We start from the raw sequence: 23,646 nt of genomic DNA on the forward strand, positions 1-23,646 counted from the left end.
AGTGATATACTGTGTTTATCAATGTAGTGATATACTGTGTTTATCAATGTAGAGATATACTGTGTTTATCTATTTAGTAATATACTGTGTTTATCAATGTAGTGATATACTGTGTTTATCAATGTAGTGATATACTGTGTTTATCAATGTAGTAATATACTGTGTTTATAAATGAAGTGATATACTGTGTTTATCAATGTTGTGATATGCTGTGTTGATCAATGTAGTGACATAATTCTGTCTATCATTTACATGCTACCTTGTGTGTTACTGGTTAAGGTGTAAACTTTACCATCACGTCAGATAGAGGAAAAGGAGATGAATATACTGTATGTTGATAGTATAGTACTAAAATAATAACAAGAACAGTCGAAAACATACAAAGAACAAAACCTTTGGATTAGTTACTTTTTAATGTCCGATGTTGTTACAAAAATTAAAAAGAAATAGAAATAAATAGATGTGATAAACATGTTCTGAAGCCTCTCGAAATGTTACAGGCTTTTCGAGTTACTTCCCTTTAGCAGTACTCCTCTTGAGTAACTTGTCATATCGAAATTTAAAGGTTTCACTCTCGAAATACATATTACATGTACGTTGTTTGCATCCTTTGGTCATATCAGGACAAAGTTAAAGACTTGATGCTACCTATTTGATTACTCCAGATCAATGTAGCGTAGTCACCTATCAAGCTAAACTTCCGGTCCAATTACTGATAGCCGTAAGGATGTCAGACATCCGGTTTCCCCTTTTACTGATAGAGGTTAGGATGTCGCACATCCGGTTACCCCTATTACTGATAGCCGTAAGGATGTCAGACATCCGGTTTTCTACTATTATTGATAGCGGTGATGATGTCGCACATCCGGTTACTGACGGCCTGTCTTCACTTTATGTGCCGCCCGGAGTTTATCATACCGTTCCACCTCTCTATAAAATGGCACGAGTTCCGGTGCCACTGATGGAGGAACATACGTCTCTTTCACCTCCTCCACTATCTTCGGAGGGTTCACTATCTTGTCTACTTCCAATAAAATGTCTAATCGTTTTATTCTCTTTAGGGTTTCCATGATGTCGTCTGTCTTTGCGCGGGTGTGATGGCGTCTCCATCGGTTCAGTGCGATCAGCGTGCGATTTTCGCGGGGACCACGAGCACTTTCTACACTGATAGCGCTGATGTCCTTCTCAATCGTCTGTTTACCACGCTTAGGGAAAAACGGGAGTTCTCTATATAGATCCATCCACTCTAAGTCAAGGTAGTGGGACAGCGCCACACAAACTTTTGACAGCGTATCTGAAATGCAGAGGATATAATGGTATATAATGATAAAAGCAGAGCTAGACATTATATATGGTACTTGTCGTTTGTAAATCTGTGTGGAATTTGTATTTTGGGAGTCTTCATGTATTGCGTTGTCCGTAAAGAGATAATTCATCCTACATGTGTCGGGGATATGTCCGTATAGAGATAATTCATCCTACATGTGTCGGGGATATGTCCGTATAGAGATCATTCATCCTACATATGTCGGGGATATGTCCGTATAGAGATAATTCATCCTACATGTGTCGGGGATATGTCCGTATAGAGATAATTCATCCTTCATGTGTCGGGGATATGTCCGTATAGAAATAATTCATCCTACATGTGTCGGGGATATGTCCGTATAGAGATAATTCATCCTACATGTGTCGGGGATATGTCCGTACAGAGATAATTCATCCTACATGTGTCGGGGATATGTCCGTATAGAAATAATTCATCCTTCATGTGTCGGGGATATGTCCGTATAGAAATAATTCATCCTTCATGTGTCGGTGATATGTCCGTATAGAAATAATTCATCCTACATGTGTCGGGGATATGTCCGTATAGAGATAATTCATCCTACATGTGTCGGGGATATGTCCGTATAGAAATAATTCATCCTTCATGTGTCGGTGATATGTCCGTATAGAAATAATTCATCCTTCATGTGTCGGGGATATGTCCGTATAGAGATAATTCATCCTTCATGTGTCGGGGATATGTCCGTATAGAAATAATTCATCCTACATGTGTCGGGGATATGTCCGTATAGAAATAATTCATCCTTCATGTGTCGGGGACATGTCCGTATAGAAACGAGTCATCCTACATGTGTCGGGGGTATGTCCGTATAGAAATAATTCATCCTTCATGAGTCGGGGATAAGTCCGTATAGAAATAATTCATCCTACATGTGTCGGGGATATATCCGTATATAAATAATTCATCCTTCATGTGTCGGGGATATGTCCGTATAGAAATAATTCATCCTTCATGTGTCGGGGATATGTCCGTATAGAAATAATTCATCCTACATGTGTCGGGGATATGTCCGTATAGAGATAATTCATCCTACATGTGTCGGGGATATGTCCGTATAGAAATAATTCATCCTTCATGTGTCGGGGATATGTCCGTATAGAAATAATTCATCCTAGATGTGTCGGGGATATGTCCGTATAGAGATAATTCATCCTTCATGTGTCGGGGATATGTCCGTATAGAAATAATTCATCCTACATGTGTCGGAGATATGTCCGTATATAGATCATTCATCCTACATGTGTCGGGGATATGTCCGTATAGAAATAATTCAATCCTTCAATGTGGTCGGGGGATATGTCCGTATAGAGGATAATTCATCCTACATGTGTCTGGGGATATGTCCGTATAGAAGATATTCATCCTCATGTGTCGGGGACATGTCTGTATAGAAATAATTCATCCTACATGTGTCGGGGACATGTCCGTATAGAAATTATTCATCCTACATGTGTCGGGGATATGTCCGTATAGAAATAATTCATCCTACATGTGTCGGGGATATGTCCGTATAGAAATAATTCATTTAACATGTGTCGGGGATATGTCCGTATATAAATAATTCATCCTTCATGTGTCGGGGATATGTCCGTATATAGATAATTCATCCTACATGTGTCGGGGATATGTCCGTATAGAAATAATTCATCCTTCATGTGTCGGGGATATGTCCGTATAGAGATAATTCATCCTACATGTGTCGGGGATATGTCCGTATAGAAATAATTCATTTAACATGTGTCGGGGATATGTCCGTATAGAGATAATTCATCCTTCATGTACCGGGGATGTGTCCGTATAGAGATAATTCATCCTAAATGTGTCGGGGATATGTCCGTATAGAAATAATTCATCCTACATGTGTCGGGGATATGTCCGTATAGAGATAATTTATCCTTCATGTGTCGGGGATATGTCCGTATAGAGATAATTCATCATTCATGTGTTGGGGATATGTCCGTATAGAGATAATTCATCATTCATGTGTCGGGGATATGTCCGTATAGAGATAATTCATCCTTCACGTGTCGGGGATATGTCCGTATAGAGATAATTCATCCTACATGTGTCGGGGATATGTCCGTATAGAAATAATTCATCCTTCATGTGTCGGGGATATGTCCGTATAGAGATAATTCATCCTTCATGTGTCGGGGATATGTCCGTATAGAGATAATTCATCATTCATGTGTCGGAGGTTAACAATATACCTTGCATCACTTTATGATCAGCTAGAATCCCCCGAGTGACTTTTTGCTTACCCCGAATGAATTCATTTTAATGAAAGGTAACGTTAGTATCCAGATATCAACGGAGAAAAAACTGGCGGCAAGTAAGGAAGGAGTCGGATTTCAAAATCATAGACAGACCATTTTGACAAATAAAATCTTGACACACATATTGAACCTCACTAAGCATTGCTTGCTGAATATAGAAGAGAGTGATAAGGACTAGCTAACTTACCTTCGCTCGGTGTAAGAGACTGCAGAGACTGGGCTCGGTGTCGGTGTCCTATTGGGAGACAGAAATAGATCTTCTCAGCCACGTCCGTACTGGTTTTGTATCTGTGTATTCGTCTGGCCAATTCAAGTGCCTTTATAAGCCTTTCAACATCATCCTCGCGTTGTTGTCTCCCTTGATCCACGTCGTTGGCATCCCGCCTTAGCTGTTGCAGCTCTTTTTCAATTTTTGCCAAACATACCTTTTTTTCAGCCATCCACTCTAGTTTAAACTGGGCTGCAGTTAACTGACGCCTCACTAACGGCAATCTGTCTTTGACGAAGCGAATTTCATCGGTCAACGTATCGAACGTCTCGTTGAAGTTTTCTGGTGAAAAATCTGCACTGTTCTTTTTGAGTTCATCTCTTCGGAATATCTTGAATTCTACTTCCGATTGTAACTCTGCGTTAATGTTGATAAGGTAATCGGCCTCTATTCGGAGTGCCTCTTCCTTTTCTTTCATGTTTTCCACCTCGGTGGCCGCCTTTTCCCACTCAAGTTCCGTTTGATTTAGTTTATATGTGACTGCGTGATACCGTTGTTTACTCTCGCGCATAAGCTTGACCTTATCCTCCTTGTGCTTCTCCATATCGTCGATATCATTGCGTAGGAACACAGGGTAGTTCTCGTCCGCCTGAAGCCACGTTTTCAGCACGGTCATTACAGCACGTATGTTTGTACATGCGTCCGCGAAAATTAAGATAAACGGGACATTCTCACACTCGTTCCTTTTACAGAATGTCGCAACTGGAGGAGTGAACATACTGAAGTGTATCATGCCGTTTTTAAAGTCCTTCTGAAGTTTATGAACCCTTTCCAGACTCCCGCGGATACTCTTCTGCCAGGTTCGTAACTGTTCTTCGTAGTGTGAGGCCGTCTCCAGATAGACATCCGAGTCTGTATCGTAGAAACTTACGAAATATTTCTCCAGCACAACTAGAATCCTGTTACAGAAGTCGATGATTTCGTTGAATTTGTCAGGAACATACGTCAGCACTTTGGCGTATGCTTCCTTTAACAGTGTTATATTGTTTGGATCACCTTTGTACCGTTTGGGGTCACTTCCGGATTTTATGGCATTTTCAATCGCTGATACGGAAGACATATCAAAAATAGTGAGCATGCGCATTACTCCTTTTATTGGCATGACGTATTTGTCAACTTCATGTTGCACGCTCTTTCCAACGCCGTAGTAAGACCGCTCAAGTCGCGAAAGTTTCTTTCCGACGCTTGTCAGTTCAGTAGTGATGATATTCCTCAAGTCTCGTAGACTTCTTGGAGGGCTTGCTTCTAGGCGCTTTAGCCCTCGCAGCTTCTTATGGATTGGAGGCATGTCTTCCAAGGCGGGCAGTGCAAACGCCGCCTTGGTCACTAACGTGGGCATGCGCAGGTCCAGCAGCGGGCGACGAAGCTACAACAGAGTGACATACAATTAGGCATAAGAAACTGATGTTATGTCGATGTCATTTTCATATTATTCATGGCAATTTCAACGGAACAATGGTTAACTCGTTTGTACCCGAATAACTTAAGCTATATCAACAAAATAGCATAGAACCACACGGAAAATGTGTATATGAAAACTGACAATATCATAAGTTCATCTCTAACAAAATCCATACCGTTGTTGCTCACACAAATGGCACGACTTGTACTGGTGCTCTCTAACAAGTGTGAAATCAACTTTCCTTTAACATGTTTAATGCTGTAAACTTTGTTCTTATCATTTTTAGAATTTTGATCCCCAAAAAATTATAATATACGTTCTAGGTGGCGTTTTGTTGTAATTTAAGCCCTAACCAGGATAGATACGCCCGAATTGATCCTTATTGATCGATCAGAAAAGCCATGCTTGTATGGTCACACGTTATCAATAACTATATTGATTAGGCTTAAAAATTAAACTGTCGCCTATCGCTGTTATCTATACGTGTGACGTCTGTATCGACAGTTGGCCCAATATTTGTTTAGGAGACTATTAGGCCGGTGATAAGGATACGATATATCGTCTCTCCTTCTTCAATAGAATAAACTTCAGACCATATTAAGGTCATCTACCAAACGCGAATTGTATCTACAACACTGAAACTGATACAGCCGATTTGTCAAAATGTCTACTGTTAAAAGTGAATGCGTCACCGCACAGTGATCTAAAAGTATCATCACATCTCATGACGTAGGCCATCCTACTTGTGGTAAGCATGTATGTACCAAACTCCCAATAGGTACAAAGTCGTATCTCGTTAGTTATGTATGTACCACAGTTACCAATAGGGACAAAGTCATATCTCCCGATTATATTACGTTAGTTATGTATGTACCACAGTTACCAATAGGTACAAAATCATATCTCCCTATTATATTACGTTAGTTATGTATGTACCATAGTTACCAATAGGTACAAAGTCATATCTCCCTATTATATTACGTTAGTTATGTATGTACCATAGTTACCAATAGGTACAAAGTCATATCTCCCTATTATATTACGTTAGTTATGTATGTACCATACTCCCAATAGGTACAAAGTCATATCTCGTTAGTTATGTATGTACCACAGTTACCAATAGGTACAAAGTCATATCTCGTTAGTTATGTATGTACCACAGTTACCAATAGGTACAAAGTCATATCTCCCTATTATATTACGTTAGTTATGTATGTACCATAGTTACCAATAGGTACAAAGTCATATCTCCCTATTATATTACGTTAGTTATGTATGTACCAAACTCCCAATAGGTACAAAGTCGTATCTCGTTAGTTATGTATGTACCAAACTCCCAATAGGTACAAAGTCATATCTCCCTATTATATTACGTTAGTTATGTATGTACCACAGTTACCAATAGGTACAAAATCATATCTCCCTATTATATTACGTTAGTTATGTATGTACCATAGTTACCAATAGGTACAAAGTCATATCTCCCTATTATATTACGTTAGTTATGTATGTACCATAGTTACCAATAGGTACAAAGTCATATCTCCCTATTATATTACGTTAGTTATGTATGTACCATACTCCCAATAGGTACAAAGTCATATCTCGTTAGTTATGTATGTACCACAGTTACCAATAGGTACAAAGTCATATCTCGTTAGTTATGTATGTACCACAGTTACCAATAGGTACAAAGTCATATCTCCCTATTATATTACGTTAGTTATGTATGTACCATAGTTACCAATAGGTACAAAGTCGTATCTCCCTATTATATATCGTTAGTTATGTATGTACCATAGTTACCAATAGGTACAAAGTCATATCTCGTTAGTTATGTATGTACCACAGTTACCAATAGGTACAAAGTCATATCTCCCTATTATATTACGTTAGTTATGTATGTACCATAGTTACCAATAGGTACAAAGTCATATCTCCCTATTATATTACGTTAGTTATGTATGTACCACAGCTACCAATAGGTACAAAGTCATATCTCGTTAGTTATGTATGTACCACAGTTACCAATAGGTACAAAGTCATATCTCCCTATTATATTACGTTAGTTATGTATGTACCATAGTTACCAATAGGTACAAAGTCATATCTCCCCATTATATTACGTTAGTTATGTATGTACCATAGTTACCAATAGGTACAAAGTCATATCTCCCTATTATATTACGTTAGTTATGTATGTACCATAGTTACCAATAGGTACAAAGTCATCTCTCCCTATTATATTACGTTAGTTTGTATGTACCATAGTTACCAATAGGTACAAAGTCATATCTCCCCATTATATTACGTTAGTTATGTATGTACCATAGTTACCAATAGGTACAAAGTCATATCTCCCTATTATATTACGTTAGTTATGTATGTACCATAGTTACCAATAGGTACAAAGTCATATCTCCCTATTATATTACGTTAGTTATGTATGTACCATAGTTACCAATAGGTACAAAGTCATATCTCCCTATTATATTACGTTAGTTATGTATGTACCATAGTTACCAATAGGTACAAAGTCATCTCTCCCTATCATATTACGTTAGTTTGTATGTACCATAGTTACCAATAGGTACAAAGTCATATCTCCCCATTATATTACGTTAGTTATGTATGTACCATAGTTACCAATAGGTACAAAGTCATATCTCCCTATTATATTACGTTAGTTATGTATGTACCATAGTTACCAATAGGTACAAAGTCATATCTCCCTATTATATTACGTTAGTTATGTATGTACCATAGTTACCAATAGGTACAAAGTCATATCTCCCTATTATATTACGTTAGTTATGTATGTACCACAGCTACCAATAGGTACAAAGTCATATCTCGTTAGTTATGTATGTACCACAGTTACCAATAGGTACAAAGTCATATCTCCCTATTATATTACGTTAGTTATGTATGTACCATAGTTACCAATAGGTACAAAGTCATATCTCCCTATTATATTACGTTAGTTGTGTATGTACCATAGTTACCAATAGGTACAAAGTCATATCTCCCTATTATATTACGTTAGTTATGTATGTACCATAGTTACCAATAGGTACAAAGTCATATCTCCCTATTATATTACGTTAGTTATGTATGTACCATAGTTACCAATAGGTACAAAGTCATATCTCCCTATTATATTACGTTAGTTATGTATGTACCATAGTTACCAATAGGTACAAAGTCATATCTCCCTATTATATTACGTTAGTTATGTATGTACCATAGTTACCAATAGGTACAAAGTCATATCTCCCTGTTATATTACGTTAGTTATGTATGTACCATAGTTACCAATAGGTACAAAGTCATATCTCCCCATTATATTACGTTAGTTATGTATGTACCACAGTTACCAATAGGTACAAAGTCATATCTCCCTATTATATTACGTTAGTTATGTATGTACCACAGTTACCAATAGGTACAAAGTCATATCTCCCTATTATATTACGTTAGTTATGTATGTACCATAGTTACCAATAGATACAAAGTCATATCTCCCTATTATATTACGTTCGTTATGTATGTACCATAGTAACCAAAAGGTACAAAGTCATATCTACCTATTATATTACGTTAGTTATGCATGTACCACAGTTACCAATAGGTACAAAGTCATATCTCGTTAGTTATGTATGTACCACAGTTACCAATAGGTACAAAGTCATATCTCCCTATTATATTACGTTAGTTATGTATGTACCATAGTTACCAATAGGTACAAAGTCATATCTCCCTATTATATTACGTTAGTTATGTATGTACCATAGTTACCAATAGGTACAAAGTCATATCTCCCTATTATATTACGTTAGTTATGTATGTACCATAGTTACCAATAGGTACAAAGTCATATCTCCCTGTTATATTACGTTAGTTATGTATGTACCATAGTTACCAATAGGTACAAAGTCATATCTCCCCATTATATTACGTTAGTTATGTATGTACCACAGTTACCAATAGGTACAAAGTCATATCTCCCTATTATATTACGTTAGTTATGTATGTACCATAGTTACCAATAGGTACAAAGTCATATCTCCCTATTATATTACGTTAGTTATGTATGTACCATAGTTACCAATAGATACAAAGTCATATCTCCCTATTATATTACGTTCGTTATGTATGTACCATAGTAACCAAAAGGTACAAAGTCATATCTACCTATTATATTACGTTAGTTATGTATGTACCACAGTTACCAATAGGTACAAAGTCATATCTCGTTAGTTATGTATGTACCACAGTTACCAATAGGTACAAAGTCATATCTCCCTATTATATTACGTTCGTTATGTATGTACCATAGTTACCAAAAGGTACAAAGTCATATCTCCCTATTATATTACGTTAGTTATGTATGTACCACAGTTACCAATAGGTACAAAGTCATATCTCGTTAGTTATGTATGTACCACAGTTACCAATAGGTACAAAGTCATATCTCCCTATTATATTACGTTAGTTATGTATGTACCACGGTTACCAATAGTAATGACATACGCATCAATTATATCGGCTACCACAGAGATGACAGGTACACACAGAGACTAATTTCCCTTGACACCAGTAAATCTACCCAACCATGTCGACATCTTATTAAAATTACATTTGTTGTGCTTTAGATGTGTGTACATGGATATAGTTGCTATTTTGAAGATCAAAATTCAAAAGTACTTTCCAGTTTACAAAAAAAGTGTATTAAACGACTATCAAGAATGAGCATTACAGGTTTTTGTCAAGACCGTACTGTTAATTTAGGACATCTCACTCCGGACGGTTGTTACCAAAGTTACATTTCCCACGCGCGTTCAGATTAAATATCCCGGTTTTGTCTATTAACGTTCGTCATTTTAATTTCCATGAATACTGCAAATAAGGATACCACAAGGGAAACGTGACCACTCGACACTGGGAACATTTCACCTTATAACTCTTCAACAGATGACGGAAAGTTATTTTCATTTCAATCGATACGACCTATTACGATATTACAGACATAACCTGGTATTACACATATTATAGGTATTACACATATTATATATATTACACATATTACACATATTATAGATGTTATAGATATCACATATATTACAGGTATTATATATATTACATGTATTACACATATTATAGGTATTACGCATATTACAGATATTACAGATATTACAGGAATTACAGGTATTACAGGTATTACAGACATTACAGGTATTACACATATTACAGGTATTACAGGTATTACAGGTATTACAGACATTACAGGTATTACAGGAATTACAGGAATTACAGGTATTACAGGTATTACAGACATTACAGGTATTACAGGTATTACAGGTATTACACATATTACAGATATTACAGATATTACAGGTATAACAGGTATTACAGGTATTACAGATATTACAGGTATTACAGGTATTAGAGGCATTACAGGTATTACAGGTATTACAGGTATTACACATATGACAGGTATGAAAAGTATTACAGTTTTACAGCTGCTTCCCTGACTTGTATTCAAGGCGCAAAATGCATTACTTATTTCGTTGACTACATGTAATGGGCATGGATTTGTAAAAAGACCAAACTCGAGAGGAAAAATATATTGATACTTATCCAACCAAATGCAACCAACTCTCAAAAAAAACTAAGCAATGTAACGAAATGCACGTCAAAAGAACATACACTAGTGACACTAATTCTGCAGACTTAGAGACAATTTATGTGTCAGATAATAATCTTTTCGCAAGTGTCTATCATCTACAGATGTTTCCATCCAATTACACGAAAGTGACATATATTTTACAATTTACACGTACAATCTTGTAACACCTGAACTCTAGCTCGTCGATTCTTACCTGTTCGTACCTTTGATGTGTCGGGTAGGTTTGATTACAGGTTGACTATCGTACCATACTTAACCTAGGGGCCACTGTAAGCTATCTACTCTCTTTTGTCTAGGTTTCAATACAAGTCTCAGTCTTAACTGTCGAAGTTTGTTATTTATTTCAAAAGGAAAAGTAAAAACATTCAGCTCATTGGTGATTAAAATGGAGAGCCCTTTCAGGTAGAGTATATACGAAACTAACTACTGGTATCTCGTTTAACAAGCTAGCAACACAAACAAAGGCCGCACCAGGTACACTAACCATTACGATTAAGTGCTTTTCACACATAAACATAACAAAACTTCACAAAAATCCATTTTAATGTTTAAAAGTTCATTCTCGATTTACGGGATTGATAAATTGTTACATACCTAATGAGACCGTGATCGAGACAGACAGTGAGAGAGAGATTGAGAGATAGTGAGAGAGAGATTGAGAGATACAATCATAGCCCTGTGTGAGACAGTACATGATACATACAATACAGCCCTGTATGAGACAGTACAGGATACATACAATACAGCCCTGTGTGAAACAGTACAGGATACATACAATACAGCCATGTGTGAGACAGTACAGGATACATACAATACAGTCCTGTGTGAGACAGTACAGGATACATACAATACAGCCCTGTGTGAGACAGTACAGGATACATACAATACAGCCCTGTGTGAGACAATACAGGATACATACAATACAGTCCTGTGTGAGACAGTTCAGGATACATACAATACAGCCCTGTGTGAGACAGTACAGGATATATACAATACAGCCCTGTGTGAGACAGTACAGGATACATACAATACAGCCCTGTGTGAGACAGTACAGGATACATACAATACAGCCCTGTGTGAGACAGTACAGGATACATACAATACAGCCCTGTGTGAGACAGTAAAGGATACATACAATACAGCCCTGTGTGAGACAGTACAGGATACATACAATACAGTCCTGTGTGAGACAGTACAGGATACATACAATACAGCCCTGTGTGAGACAGTACAGGATACATACAATACAGCCCTGTGTGAGACAGTACAGGATACATACAATACAGCCCTGTGTGAGACAATACAGGATACATACAATACAGCCCTGTGTGAGACAGTACTGGATACATACAATACAGCCCTGTGTGAGACAGTACAGGATACATACAATACAGCCCTGTGTGAGACAGTACAGGATACATACAATACAGCCCTGTGTGAGACAGTACAGGATACATACAATACAGTCCTGTGTGAGACAGTATAGGATACATACAATACAGCCCTGTGTGAGACAGTACAGGATACATACAATACAGCCCTGTGTGAGACAGTACAGGTTACATACAATACAGCCCTGTGTGAGACAGTACAGGATACATACAATACAGCCCTGTGTGAGACAGTACAGGATACATACAATACAGCCCTGTGTGAGACAGTACAGGATACATACAATACAGCCCTGTGTGAGACAGTACAGGATACATACAATACAGCCCTGTGTGAGACAGTACAGGATACATACAATACAGCCCTGTGTGAGACAGTACAGGATACATACAATACAGTCCTGTGTGAGACAGTATAGGATACATACAATACAGCCCTGTGTGAGACAGTACAGGATACATACAATACAGCCCTGTGTGAGACAGTACAGGATACATACAATACAGCCCTGTGTGAGACAGTACAGGATACATACAATACAGCCCTGTTTGAGACAGTATAGGATACATACAATACAGCCCTGTGTGAGACAGTACAGGATACATACAATACAGCCCTGTGTGAGACAGTACAGGATACATACAATACAGTCCTGTGTGAGACAGTATAGGATACATACAAGTACAGCCCTATATCAGACATACAGTATTAACCGATTGAACTCCAAACAAGCCCCCGATTCGATGTTTAATGCTGTATACAAGTTAATAGGTGGAATTTAAAAAGCTGAGAAATAACTCTTATCTTCTAAGCAAATATATACACTCGTGAAAATTTAAATTAATATCTTCAAATCCAACAGCTATTTAAATATTGAAGATAAATTAACTGAACAAATATACCAGTGTCAACACACTGCAAACCCGTCAATAGTATTCCCAAGGTACACCGCCTATTAAATGTATACTAGCCTGGTTTTAATCATCTACTGGTAGCCAGATTAGTTTGATACATACGACATATATTTTATAATGGTTTATTCCACGTCAGAGTTCTTGTCTTGTGACAAAAAATAAACGGTAGTGTTCCTCTACCTGGAATCGAACCCAGTCCACTGAGATCTAGGCTGTCCGTTTGCTATTCATGCTGCTTTAAAACGGTGGGAGATCTCTGTTATATTCGGTTGTAGGGGAAGGGAGGGTTCTTAGTTAGTCTGTTGTACCCATACAACTTGTGGTTCTGTGCTGTAAGGATACTTATCTATTACCACTCTGCTACATTGTCCCGTTAATCCAGTACAACTACTGCCTACATACATTGTCCCGTTAGTCCAGTACAACTACTGCCTACATACATTGTCACGTTAGTCCAGTACAAGTACTACCCACATATATTGTCCCGTTAGTCCAGTACAACTACTGCCTACATACATTGTCCCGTTAGTCCAGTACAACTACTGTCTACATACATTGTCCCGTTAGTCCAGTACAACTACTGCCTACATACATTGTCCCGTTAGTCCAGTACAACTACTGTCTACATACATTGTCCCGTTAGTCCAGTACAACTACTGCCTACATACATTGTCCCATTAGTCCAGTACAACTACTGCCTACATACATTGTCACGTTAGTCCAGTACAACTACTGCCTACATACATTGTCCCGTTAGTCCAGTACAACTGCTGTCTACATACATTGTCACGTTAGTCCAGTACAACTACTGCCTACATACATTGTCCCGTTAGTCCAGTACAACTCCTGCCTACATACATTGTCCCGTTAGTCCAGTACAACTACTGCCTACATACATTGTCACGTTAATCCAGTACAACTACTGCCTACATACATTGTCCCGTTACTCCAGTACAACTACTGCCTACATACATTGTCCCGTTAATCCAGTACAACTACTGTCTACATGCATTGTCCCGTTAGTCCAGTACAACTACTGTCTACATACATTGTCCCGTTAGTCCAGTACAACTCCTGCCTACATACATTGTCCCTTTAGTCCAGTACAACTACTGCCTACATACATTGTCCCGTTAGTCCAGTACAACTACTGCCTACATACATTGTCCCGTTAGTCCAGTACAACTCCTGCCTACATACATTGTCCCGTTAGTCCAGTACAACTACTGCCTACATACATTGTCCCGTTAGTCCAGTACAACTACTGCCTACATACATTGTCCCGTTAGTCCAGTACAACTACTGTCTACATACATTGTCCCGTTAGTCCAGTACAACTACTGCCTACATACAATGTCCCGTCAGTCCAGTACAACTACTGCCTACATACATTGTCCCGTTAGTCCAGTACAACTACTGCCTCCATACATTGTCCCGTTAGTCCAGTACAACTACTGCCTACACACATTGTCCCGTTAGTCCAGTACAACTACTGCCTACATACATTGTCCCGTTAGTCCAGTACAACTACTGCCTACATACATTGTCCCGTTAGTCCAGTACAACTACTGTCTACATACATTGTCCCGTTAGTCCAGTACAACTACTGTCTACATACACTGTCCCGTTAGTCCAGTACAACTACTGCCTACACACATTGTCCCGTTAGTCCAGTACAACTACTGCCTACATACATTGTCCCGTTAGTCCAGTACAACTACTGCCTACATACATTGTCCCGTTAGTCCAGTACAACTACTGTCTACATACAATGTCCCGTTAGTCCAGTACAACTACTGCCTACATACATTGTCCCGTTAGTCCAGTACAACTACTGTCTACATACATTGTCCCGTTAGTCCAGTACAACTACTGTCTACATACATTGTCCCGTTAGTCCAGTACAACTACTGCCTACATACATTGTCCCGTTAGTCTAGTACAACTACTGCCTACATACATTGTCCCGTTAGTCCAGTACAACTACTGTCTACATACATTGTCCCGTTAGTCCAGTACAACTACTGCCTACATACACTGTCCCGTTAGTCCAGTACAACTACTGTCTACATACAATGTCCCGTCAGTCCAGTACAACTACTGCCTACATACACTGTCCCGTTAGTCCAGTACAACTACTGCCTACATACATTGTCCCGTTAGTCCAGTACAACTGCTGTCTACATACATTGTCACGTTAGTCAAGTAAAACTACTACCTACATACACTGTCCCGTTAGTCCAATACAACTACTGTCTACATACATTGTCCCGTTAGTCCAGTACAACTACTGTCTACATACATTGTCCCGTTAGTCAAGTAAAACTACTACCTACATACACTGTCCCGTTAGTCCAATACAACTACTGTCTACATACATTGTCCCGTTAGTCCAGTACAACTACTGTCTACATACATTGTCCCGTTAGTCCAGTACAACTACTGCCTACATACATTGTCCCGTTAGTCCAGTACAACTGCTGTCTACATACATTGTCACGTTAGTCAAGTAAAACTACTACCTACATACACTGTCCCGTTAGTCCAATACAACTACTGTCTACATACATTGTCCCGTTAGTCCAGTACAACTACTGTCTACATACATTGTCCCGTTAGTCCAGTACAACTACTGCCTACATACATTGTCCCGTTAGTCCAGTACAACTGCTGTCTACATACATTGTCACGTTAGTCAAGTAAAACTACTACCTACATACACTGTCCCGTTAGTCCAATACAACTACTGTCTACATACATTGTCCCGTTAGTCCAGTACAACTACTGTCTACATACATTGTCCCGTTAGTCAAGTAAAACTACTACCTACATACACTGTCCCGTTAGTCCAATACAACTACTGTCTACATACATTGTCCCGTTAGTCCAGTACAACTACTGTCTACATACATTGTCCCGTTAGTCCAGTACAACTACTGCCTACATACATTGTCCCGTTAGTCCAGTACAACTACTGTCTACATACATTGTCCCGTCAGTCCAGTACAACTACTGCCTACATACATTGTCCCGTTAGTCCAGTACAACTGCTGTCTACATACATTGTCACGTTAGTCAAGTAAAACTACTACCTACATACACTGTCCCGTTAGTCCAATACAACTACTGTCTACATACATTGTCCCGTTAGTCCAGTACAACTACTGTCTACATACATTGTCCCGTTAGTCAAGTAAAACTACTACCTACATACACTGTCCCGTTAGTCCAATACAACTACTGTCTACATACATTGTCCCGTTAGTCCAGTACAACTACTGTCTACATACATTGTCCCGTTAGTCCAGTACAACTACTGCCTACATACATTGTCCCGTTAGTCCAGTACAACTGCTGTCTACATACATTGTCACGTTAGTCAAGTAAAACTACTACCTACATACACTGTCCCGTTAGTCCAATACAACTACTGTCTACATACATTGTCCCGTTAGTCCAGTACAACTACTGTCTACATACATTGTCCCGTTAGTCCAGTACAACTACTGCCTACATACATTGTCCCGTTAGTCCAGTACAACTGCTGTCTACATACATTGTCACGTTAGTCAAGTAAAACTACTACCTACATACACTGTCCCGTTAGTCCAATACAACTACTGTCTACATACATTGTCCCGTTAGTCCAGTACAACTACTGTCTACATACATTGTCCCGTTAGTCAAGTAAAACTACTACCTACATACACTGTCCCGTTAGTCCAATACAACTACTGTCTACATACATTGTCCCGTTAGTCCAGTACAACTACTGTCTACATACATTGTCCCGTTAGTCCAGTACAACTACTGCCTACATACATTGTCCCGTTAGTCCAGTACAACTACTGTCTACATACATTGTCCCGTCAGTCCAGTACAACTACTGTCTACATACATTGTCCCGTTAGTCCAGTACAACTACTGTCTACATACATTGTCCCGTTAGTCCAGTACAACTACTGCCTACATACACTGTCCCGTTAGTCCAGTACAACTACTGTCTACATACATTGTCCCGTTAGTCCAGTACAACTACTGTCTACATACATTGTCCCGTTAGTCCAGTACAACTACTGCCTACATACATTGTCCCGTTAGTCCAGTACAACTACTGTCTACATACATTGTCCCGTTAGTCCAGTACAACTACTGTCTACATACATTGTCCCGTTAGTCCAGTACAACTACTGTCTACATACATTGTCCCGTTAGTCCAGTACAACTACTGCCTACATACATTGTCCCGTTAGTCCAGTACAACTACTGCCTACATACACTGTCCCGTTAGTCCAGTACAACTACTGTCTACATACATTGTCCCGTTAGTCCAGTACAACTACTGCCTACATACATTGTCCCGTTAGTCCAGTACAACTACTGCCTACATACATTGTCCCGTTAGTCCAGTACAACTACTGTCTACATACATTGTCCCGTTAGTCCAGTACAACTACTGTCTACATACATTGTCCCGTTAGTCCAGTACAACTCCTGCCTACATACATTGTCCCGTTAGTCCAGTACAACTCCTGCCTACATACATTGTCCCGTTAGTCCAGTACAACTTCTGCCTACATACATTGTCACGTTAGTCCAGTACAACTACTGCCTACATACATTGTCCCGTTAGTCCAGTACAACTACTGCCTACATACATTGTCACGTTAGTCCAGTACAACTACTGCCTACATACATTGTCCCGTTAGTCCAGTACAACTACTGCCTACATACATTGTCCCGTTAGTCCAGTACAACTACTGCCTACATACATTGTCCCGTTAGTCCAGTACAACTACTGCCTACATACACTGTCCCGTTAGTCCAGTACAACTACTGTCTACATACATTGTCCCGTTAGTCAAGTAAAACTACTGCCTACATACATTGTCCCGTTAGTCCAGTACAACTACTGCCTACATACACTGTCCCGTTAGTCCAGTACAACTACTGCCTACATACACTGTCCCGTTAGTCAAGTAAAACTACTGCCTACATACATTGTCCCGTTAGTCCAGTACAACTACTGTCTACATACATTGTCCCGTTAGTCCAGTACAACTACTGCCTACATACATTGTCCCGTTAGTCCAATACAACTACTGCCTACATACAGTGTCCCGTTAGTCCAGTACAACTACTGCCTAGATACATTGTCCCGTTAGTCCAGTACAACTACTGTCTACATACATTGTCCCGTTAGTCCAGTACAACTACTGTCTACATACATTGTCCCGTTAGTCCAGTACAACTACTGCCTACATACATTGTCACGTTAGTCCAGTACAACTACTGCCTACATACATTGTCACGTTAGTCCAGTACAACTCCTGCCTACATACATTGTCCCGTTAGTCCAGTACAACTACTGCCTACATACATTGTCCCGTTAGTCCAGTACAACTACTGCCTACATACATTGTCCCGTTAGTCCAGTACAACTACTGCCTACATACATTGTCCCGTTAGTCCAGTACAACTACTGTCTACATACATTGTCCCGTTAGTCCAGTACAACTACTGCCTACATACATTGTCCCGTTAGTCCAGTACAACTACTGCCTACATACATTGTCCCGTTAGTCCAGTACAACTCCTGCCTACATACATTGTCCCGTCAGTCCAGTACAACTACTGCCTACATACATTGTCCCGTTAGTCTAATACAACTACTGTCTACATACATTGTCCCGTTAGTCCAGTACAACTACTGCCTACATACATTGTCCCGTTAGTCTAATACAACTACTGCCTACATACATTGTCCCGTTAGTCCAGTACAACTACTGCCTACATACATTGTCCCGTTAGTCTAATACAACTACTGCCTACATACATTGTCCCGTTAGTCCAGTACAACTACTGCCTACATACATTGTCCCGTTAGTCTAATACAACTACTGCCTACATACATTGTCCCGTTAGTCCAGTACAACTACTGCCTACATACATTGTCCCGTTAGTCCAGTACAACTACTGCCTACATACATTGTCCCGTTAGTCCAGTACAACTACTGCCTACATACAGTGTCCCGTTAGTCCAGTACAACTACTGCCTAGATACATTGTCCCGTTAGTCCAGTACAACTCCTGCCTACATACATTGTCCCGTCAGTCCAGTACAACTACTGCCTACATACATTGTCCCGTTAGTCCAGTACAACTACTGTCTACATACATTGTCCCGTTAGTCCAGTACAACTACTGCCTACATACATTGTCCCGTTAGTCTAATACAACTACTGCCTACATACATTGTCCCGTTAGTCCAGTACAACTACTGTCTACATACATTGTCCCGTTAGTCCAGTACAACTACTGCCTACATACATTGTCCCGTTAGTCCAATACAACTACTGCCTACATACATTGTCACGTTAGTCCAGTACAACTACTGCCTACATACATTGTCACGTTAGTCCAGTACAACTACTGCCTACATACATTGTCCCGTTAGTCCAGTACAACTACTGCCTACATACATTGTCACGTTAGTCCAGTACAACTACTGACTACATACAATGTCCCTTTATTTTAGTCCAGTACAACTACTGCCTACATACATTGTCCCGTTTGTCCAGTACAACTACTGCCTACATACAATGTCCCGTTAGTCCAGTACAACTACTGCCTACATACATTGTCCCGTTAGTCCAGTACAACTACTGCCTACATACATTGTCACGTTAGTCCAGTACAACTACTGACTACATACAATGTCCCTTTAATTTAGTCCAGTACAACTACTGCCTACATACATTGTCCCGTTTGTCCAGTACAACTACTGCCTACATACAATGTCCCGTTAGTCCAGTACAACTACTGCCTACATTCATTGTCACGTTAGTCCAGTACAACTACTGCCTACATACATTGTCACGTTAGTCCAGTACAACTACTGCCTACATACATTGTCCCGTTAGTCCAGTACAACTACTGCCTACATACATTGTCACGTTAGTCCAGTACAACTACTGACTACATACAATGTCCCTTTAATTTAGTCCAGTACAACTACTGCCTACATACATTGTCCCGTTTGTCCAGTACAACTACTGCCTACATACAATGTCCCGTTAGTCCAGTACAACTACTGCCTACATACATTGTCCCGTTAGTCCAGTACAACTACTGCCTACATATATTGTCCCGTTAGTCCAGTACAAGTACTACCTACATACACTGTCCCGTTAGTCCAATACAACTACTGCCTACATACATTGTCCCGTTAGTCCAGTACAACTACTGCCTACATACATTGTCCCGTTAGTCCAGTACAACTACTGCCTACATACATTGTCCCGTTAGTCCAATACAACTACTGCCAACATACATTGTCACGTTAGTCCAGTACAACTACTGCCTACATTCATTGTCACGTTAGTCCAGTACAACTACTGCCTACATACATTGTCCCGTTAGTCCAGTACAACTACTGTCTACATACATTGTCCCGTTAGTCCAGTACAACTACTGCCTACATACATTGTCCCGTTAGTCCAGTACAACTACTGCCTACATACATTGTCCCGTTAGTCCAATACAACTACTGCCTACATACATTGTTCCGTTAGTCCAGTACAACTACTGCCTACATACATTGTCACGTTAGTCCAGTACAACTACTGCCTACATACATTGTCCCGTTAGTCCAATACAACTACTGTCTACATACATTGTCCCGTTAGTCCAGTACAACTACTGCCTACATACATTGTCCCGTTAGTCCAGTACAACTACTGCCTACATACATTGTCCCGTTAGTCCAATACAACTACTGCCTACATACATTGTCCCGTTAGTCCAGTACAACTACTGTCTACATACACTGTCCCGTTAGTCCAGTACAACTACTGCCTACATACATTGTCCCGTTAGTCCAGTACAACTCCTGCCTACATACATTGTCCCGTTAGTCCAGTACAACTACTGCCTACATATATTGTCCCGTTAGTCCAGTACAACTACTGCCTACATACATTGTCCCGTTAGTCCAGTACAACTACTGCCTACATACATTGTCACGTTAGTCCAGTACAAGTACTACCAACATACATTGTCCCGTTAGTCCAGTACAACTACTGCCTACATACATTGTCCCGTTAGTCCAGTACAACTACTGCCTACATACATTGTCCCGTTAGTCCAGTACAACTACTGCCTACATACATTGTCCCGTTAGTCCAGTACAACTACTGCCTACATACATTGTCCCGTTAGTCCAGTACAACTACTGCCTACATACATTGTCCCGTTAGTCCAATACAACTGCTGCCTACATACATTGGCGAGGGATTGTTCGTTATTTGTTCGATAGATTGATCACAACTTCCATCACTCACGGCGATTGATGCAAACAGGGTTTCACTACAAAAATTCCTATTGATATCGATACCGATTTGAAATCACGGCATTCTACAATTAGTAAATTATTACGAATAGGAATATTTCATGAGTGTACACTTCTAAAATGTCATTAAGTGGACATTTATTTAACAAGTTCACTCGCCTGCTGCCACGATGAAAGCGATGGCTATCAAACACGCAACGGCTGTGAACCATGTGAACCATGGAGAGGAGATTGTTTCCATACCATATACTATATGACATTTATACGGGAGGCAGATCTGACCATATCATTCTAGATTTTCAAATATAATTACCATTATTCCCAGTTCACAAACCTCGTTAGGCCTGACCAAGTAACCATACCATACCAACACATCACCAAGTAGCTTTAAATGCGACGGAAGGAATAATCCCAGCTCTAGCTAGTTGGTATAGTGAATATTCTGATATAGACACCCAATAAAATAAAAAGGCACCAATACATTGCGTTGTTGCCGACATACATGTTCATTCTTAAAATGCTATTAAAATAATCGTTCCCAACTCGGCCAAACGCTGCTTCAGTACACGCTCTCTAGTAACCATACACGCCCCCTAGTAACTATACACCCCCTAACAATACATACCCCTAACAATACACGCTCCCTAGTAACCATACACCCCCTAACCATACACACTAGCTAACCATATACACTCTCTAACCATACACACCCCCTAACCATACACGCTAGCTAACCATACACACCCCTAACCATACACACTCTCTAACCATACACACTCCCTAACCATATACGCTCCCTAACCATACACGCTAGCTAACCATACACACCCCTAACCATACACACTCTCTAACCATACACACTCCCTAACCATACACGCTCCCTAACCATACACACCCCTAACCATACACACTCTCTAACCATACACACCCCTAACCATACAACCTCCCTAACCATACACACTCCCTAACCATACACACTCCCTAACCATACACACTCCCTAACCATACACGCTCCCTAACCATACACACCCCTAACCATACACACTCTCTAACCATACACACCCCTAACCATACACACTCCCTAACCATACACACTCCCTAACCATACACACTCTCTAACCATACACACTCTCTAACCATACACACCCCTAACCATACAACCTCCCTAACCATACACACTCCCTGACCATACACACTCTCTAACCATACACACTCCCTAACCATACACGCTAGCTAACCATACACACCCCTAACCATACACACTCTCTAACCATACACACTCCCTAACCATATACGCTCCCTAACCATACACGCTAGCTAACCATACACACCCCTAACCATACACACTCTCTAACCATACACACTCCCTAACCATACACGCTCCCTAACCATACACACCCCTAACCATACACACTCTCTAACCATACACACCCCTAACCATACAACCTCCCTAACCATACACACTCCCTAACCATACACACTCCCTAACCATACACACTCCCTAACCATACACACTCCCTAACCATACACGCTCCCTAACCATACACACCCCTAACCATACACACTCTCTAACCATACACACCCCTAACCATACACACTCCCTAACCATACACACTCCCTAACCATACACACTCTCTAACCATACACACTCTCTAACCATACACACCCCTAACCATACAACATCCCTAACCATGCACACTCCCTAACCATACACACTCCCTGACCATACACACTCTCTAACCATACACACTCCCTAACCATACACGCTCCCTAACCATACACACCCCTAACCATACACACTCTCTAACCATACACACCCCTAACCATACAACCTCCCTAACCATACACGCTCCCTAACCATACACACCCCTAACCATACACACTCTCTAACCATACACACCCCTAACCATACAACCTCCCTTACCATACACACTCCCTAACCATACACACTCCCTAACCATACACACTCCCTGACCATACACACTCCATAACCATACACATTCC

At 40.0% G+C, this 23,646-nt stretch overlaps 1 protein-coding gene across 3 annotated transcripts in view; it reads right to left on the reverse strand.

Annotated features, from left to right (window-relative positions):
* Window positions 1-394: 394 nt before the first annotated feature.
* The window catches only part of LOC117326109, a 44,357-nt gene continuing 21,105 nt past the window's right edge, over window positions 395-23,646 (reverse strand). For 2 of the 3 annotated variants that reach the window (XM_033882734.1, XM_033882741.1), the window contains 2 exons: window positions 3,815-5,261; window positions 395-1,294 (listed from right to left, as the gene is read on the reverse strand). In XM_033882734.1, coding sequence (XP_033738625.1) covers window positions 870-1,294; window positions 3,815-5,261 — 1,872 coding nt within the window. In that variant the 3' untranslated portion in view covers window positions 395-869. Of the gene's footprint in view, window positions 1,295-3,814; window positions 5,262-11,179; window positions 11,262-23,646 lie in introns of those variants that run through there. The other variant, XM_033882749.1, reaches the window with a different exon arrangement.

Source organism: Pecten maximus, chromosome 1, assembly GCF_902652985.1.
Source record: "Pecten maximus chromosome 1, xPecMax1.1, whole genome shotgun sequence".
In the NCBI taxonomy this organism is placed as follows: domain Eukaryota; kingdom Metazoa; phylum Mollusca; class Bivalvia; order Pectinida; family Pectinidae; genus Pecten; species Pecten maximus.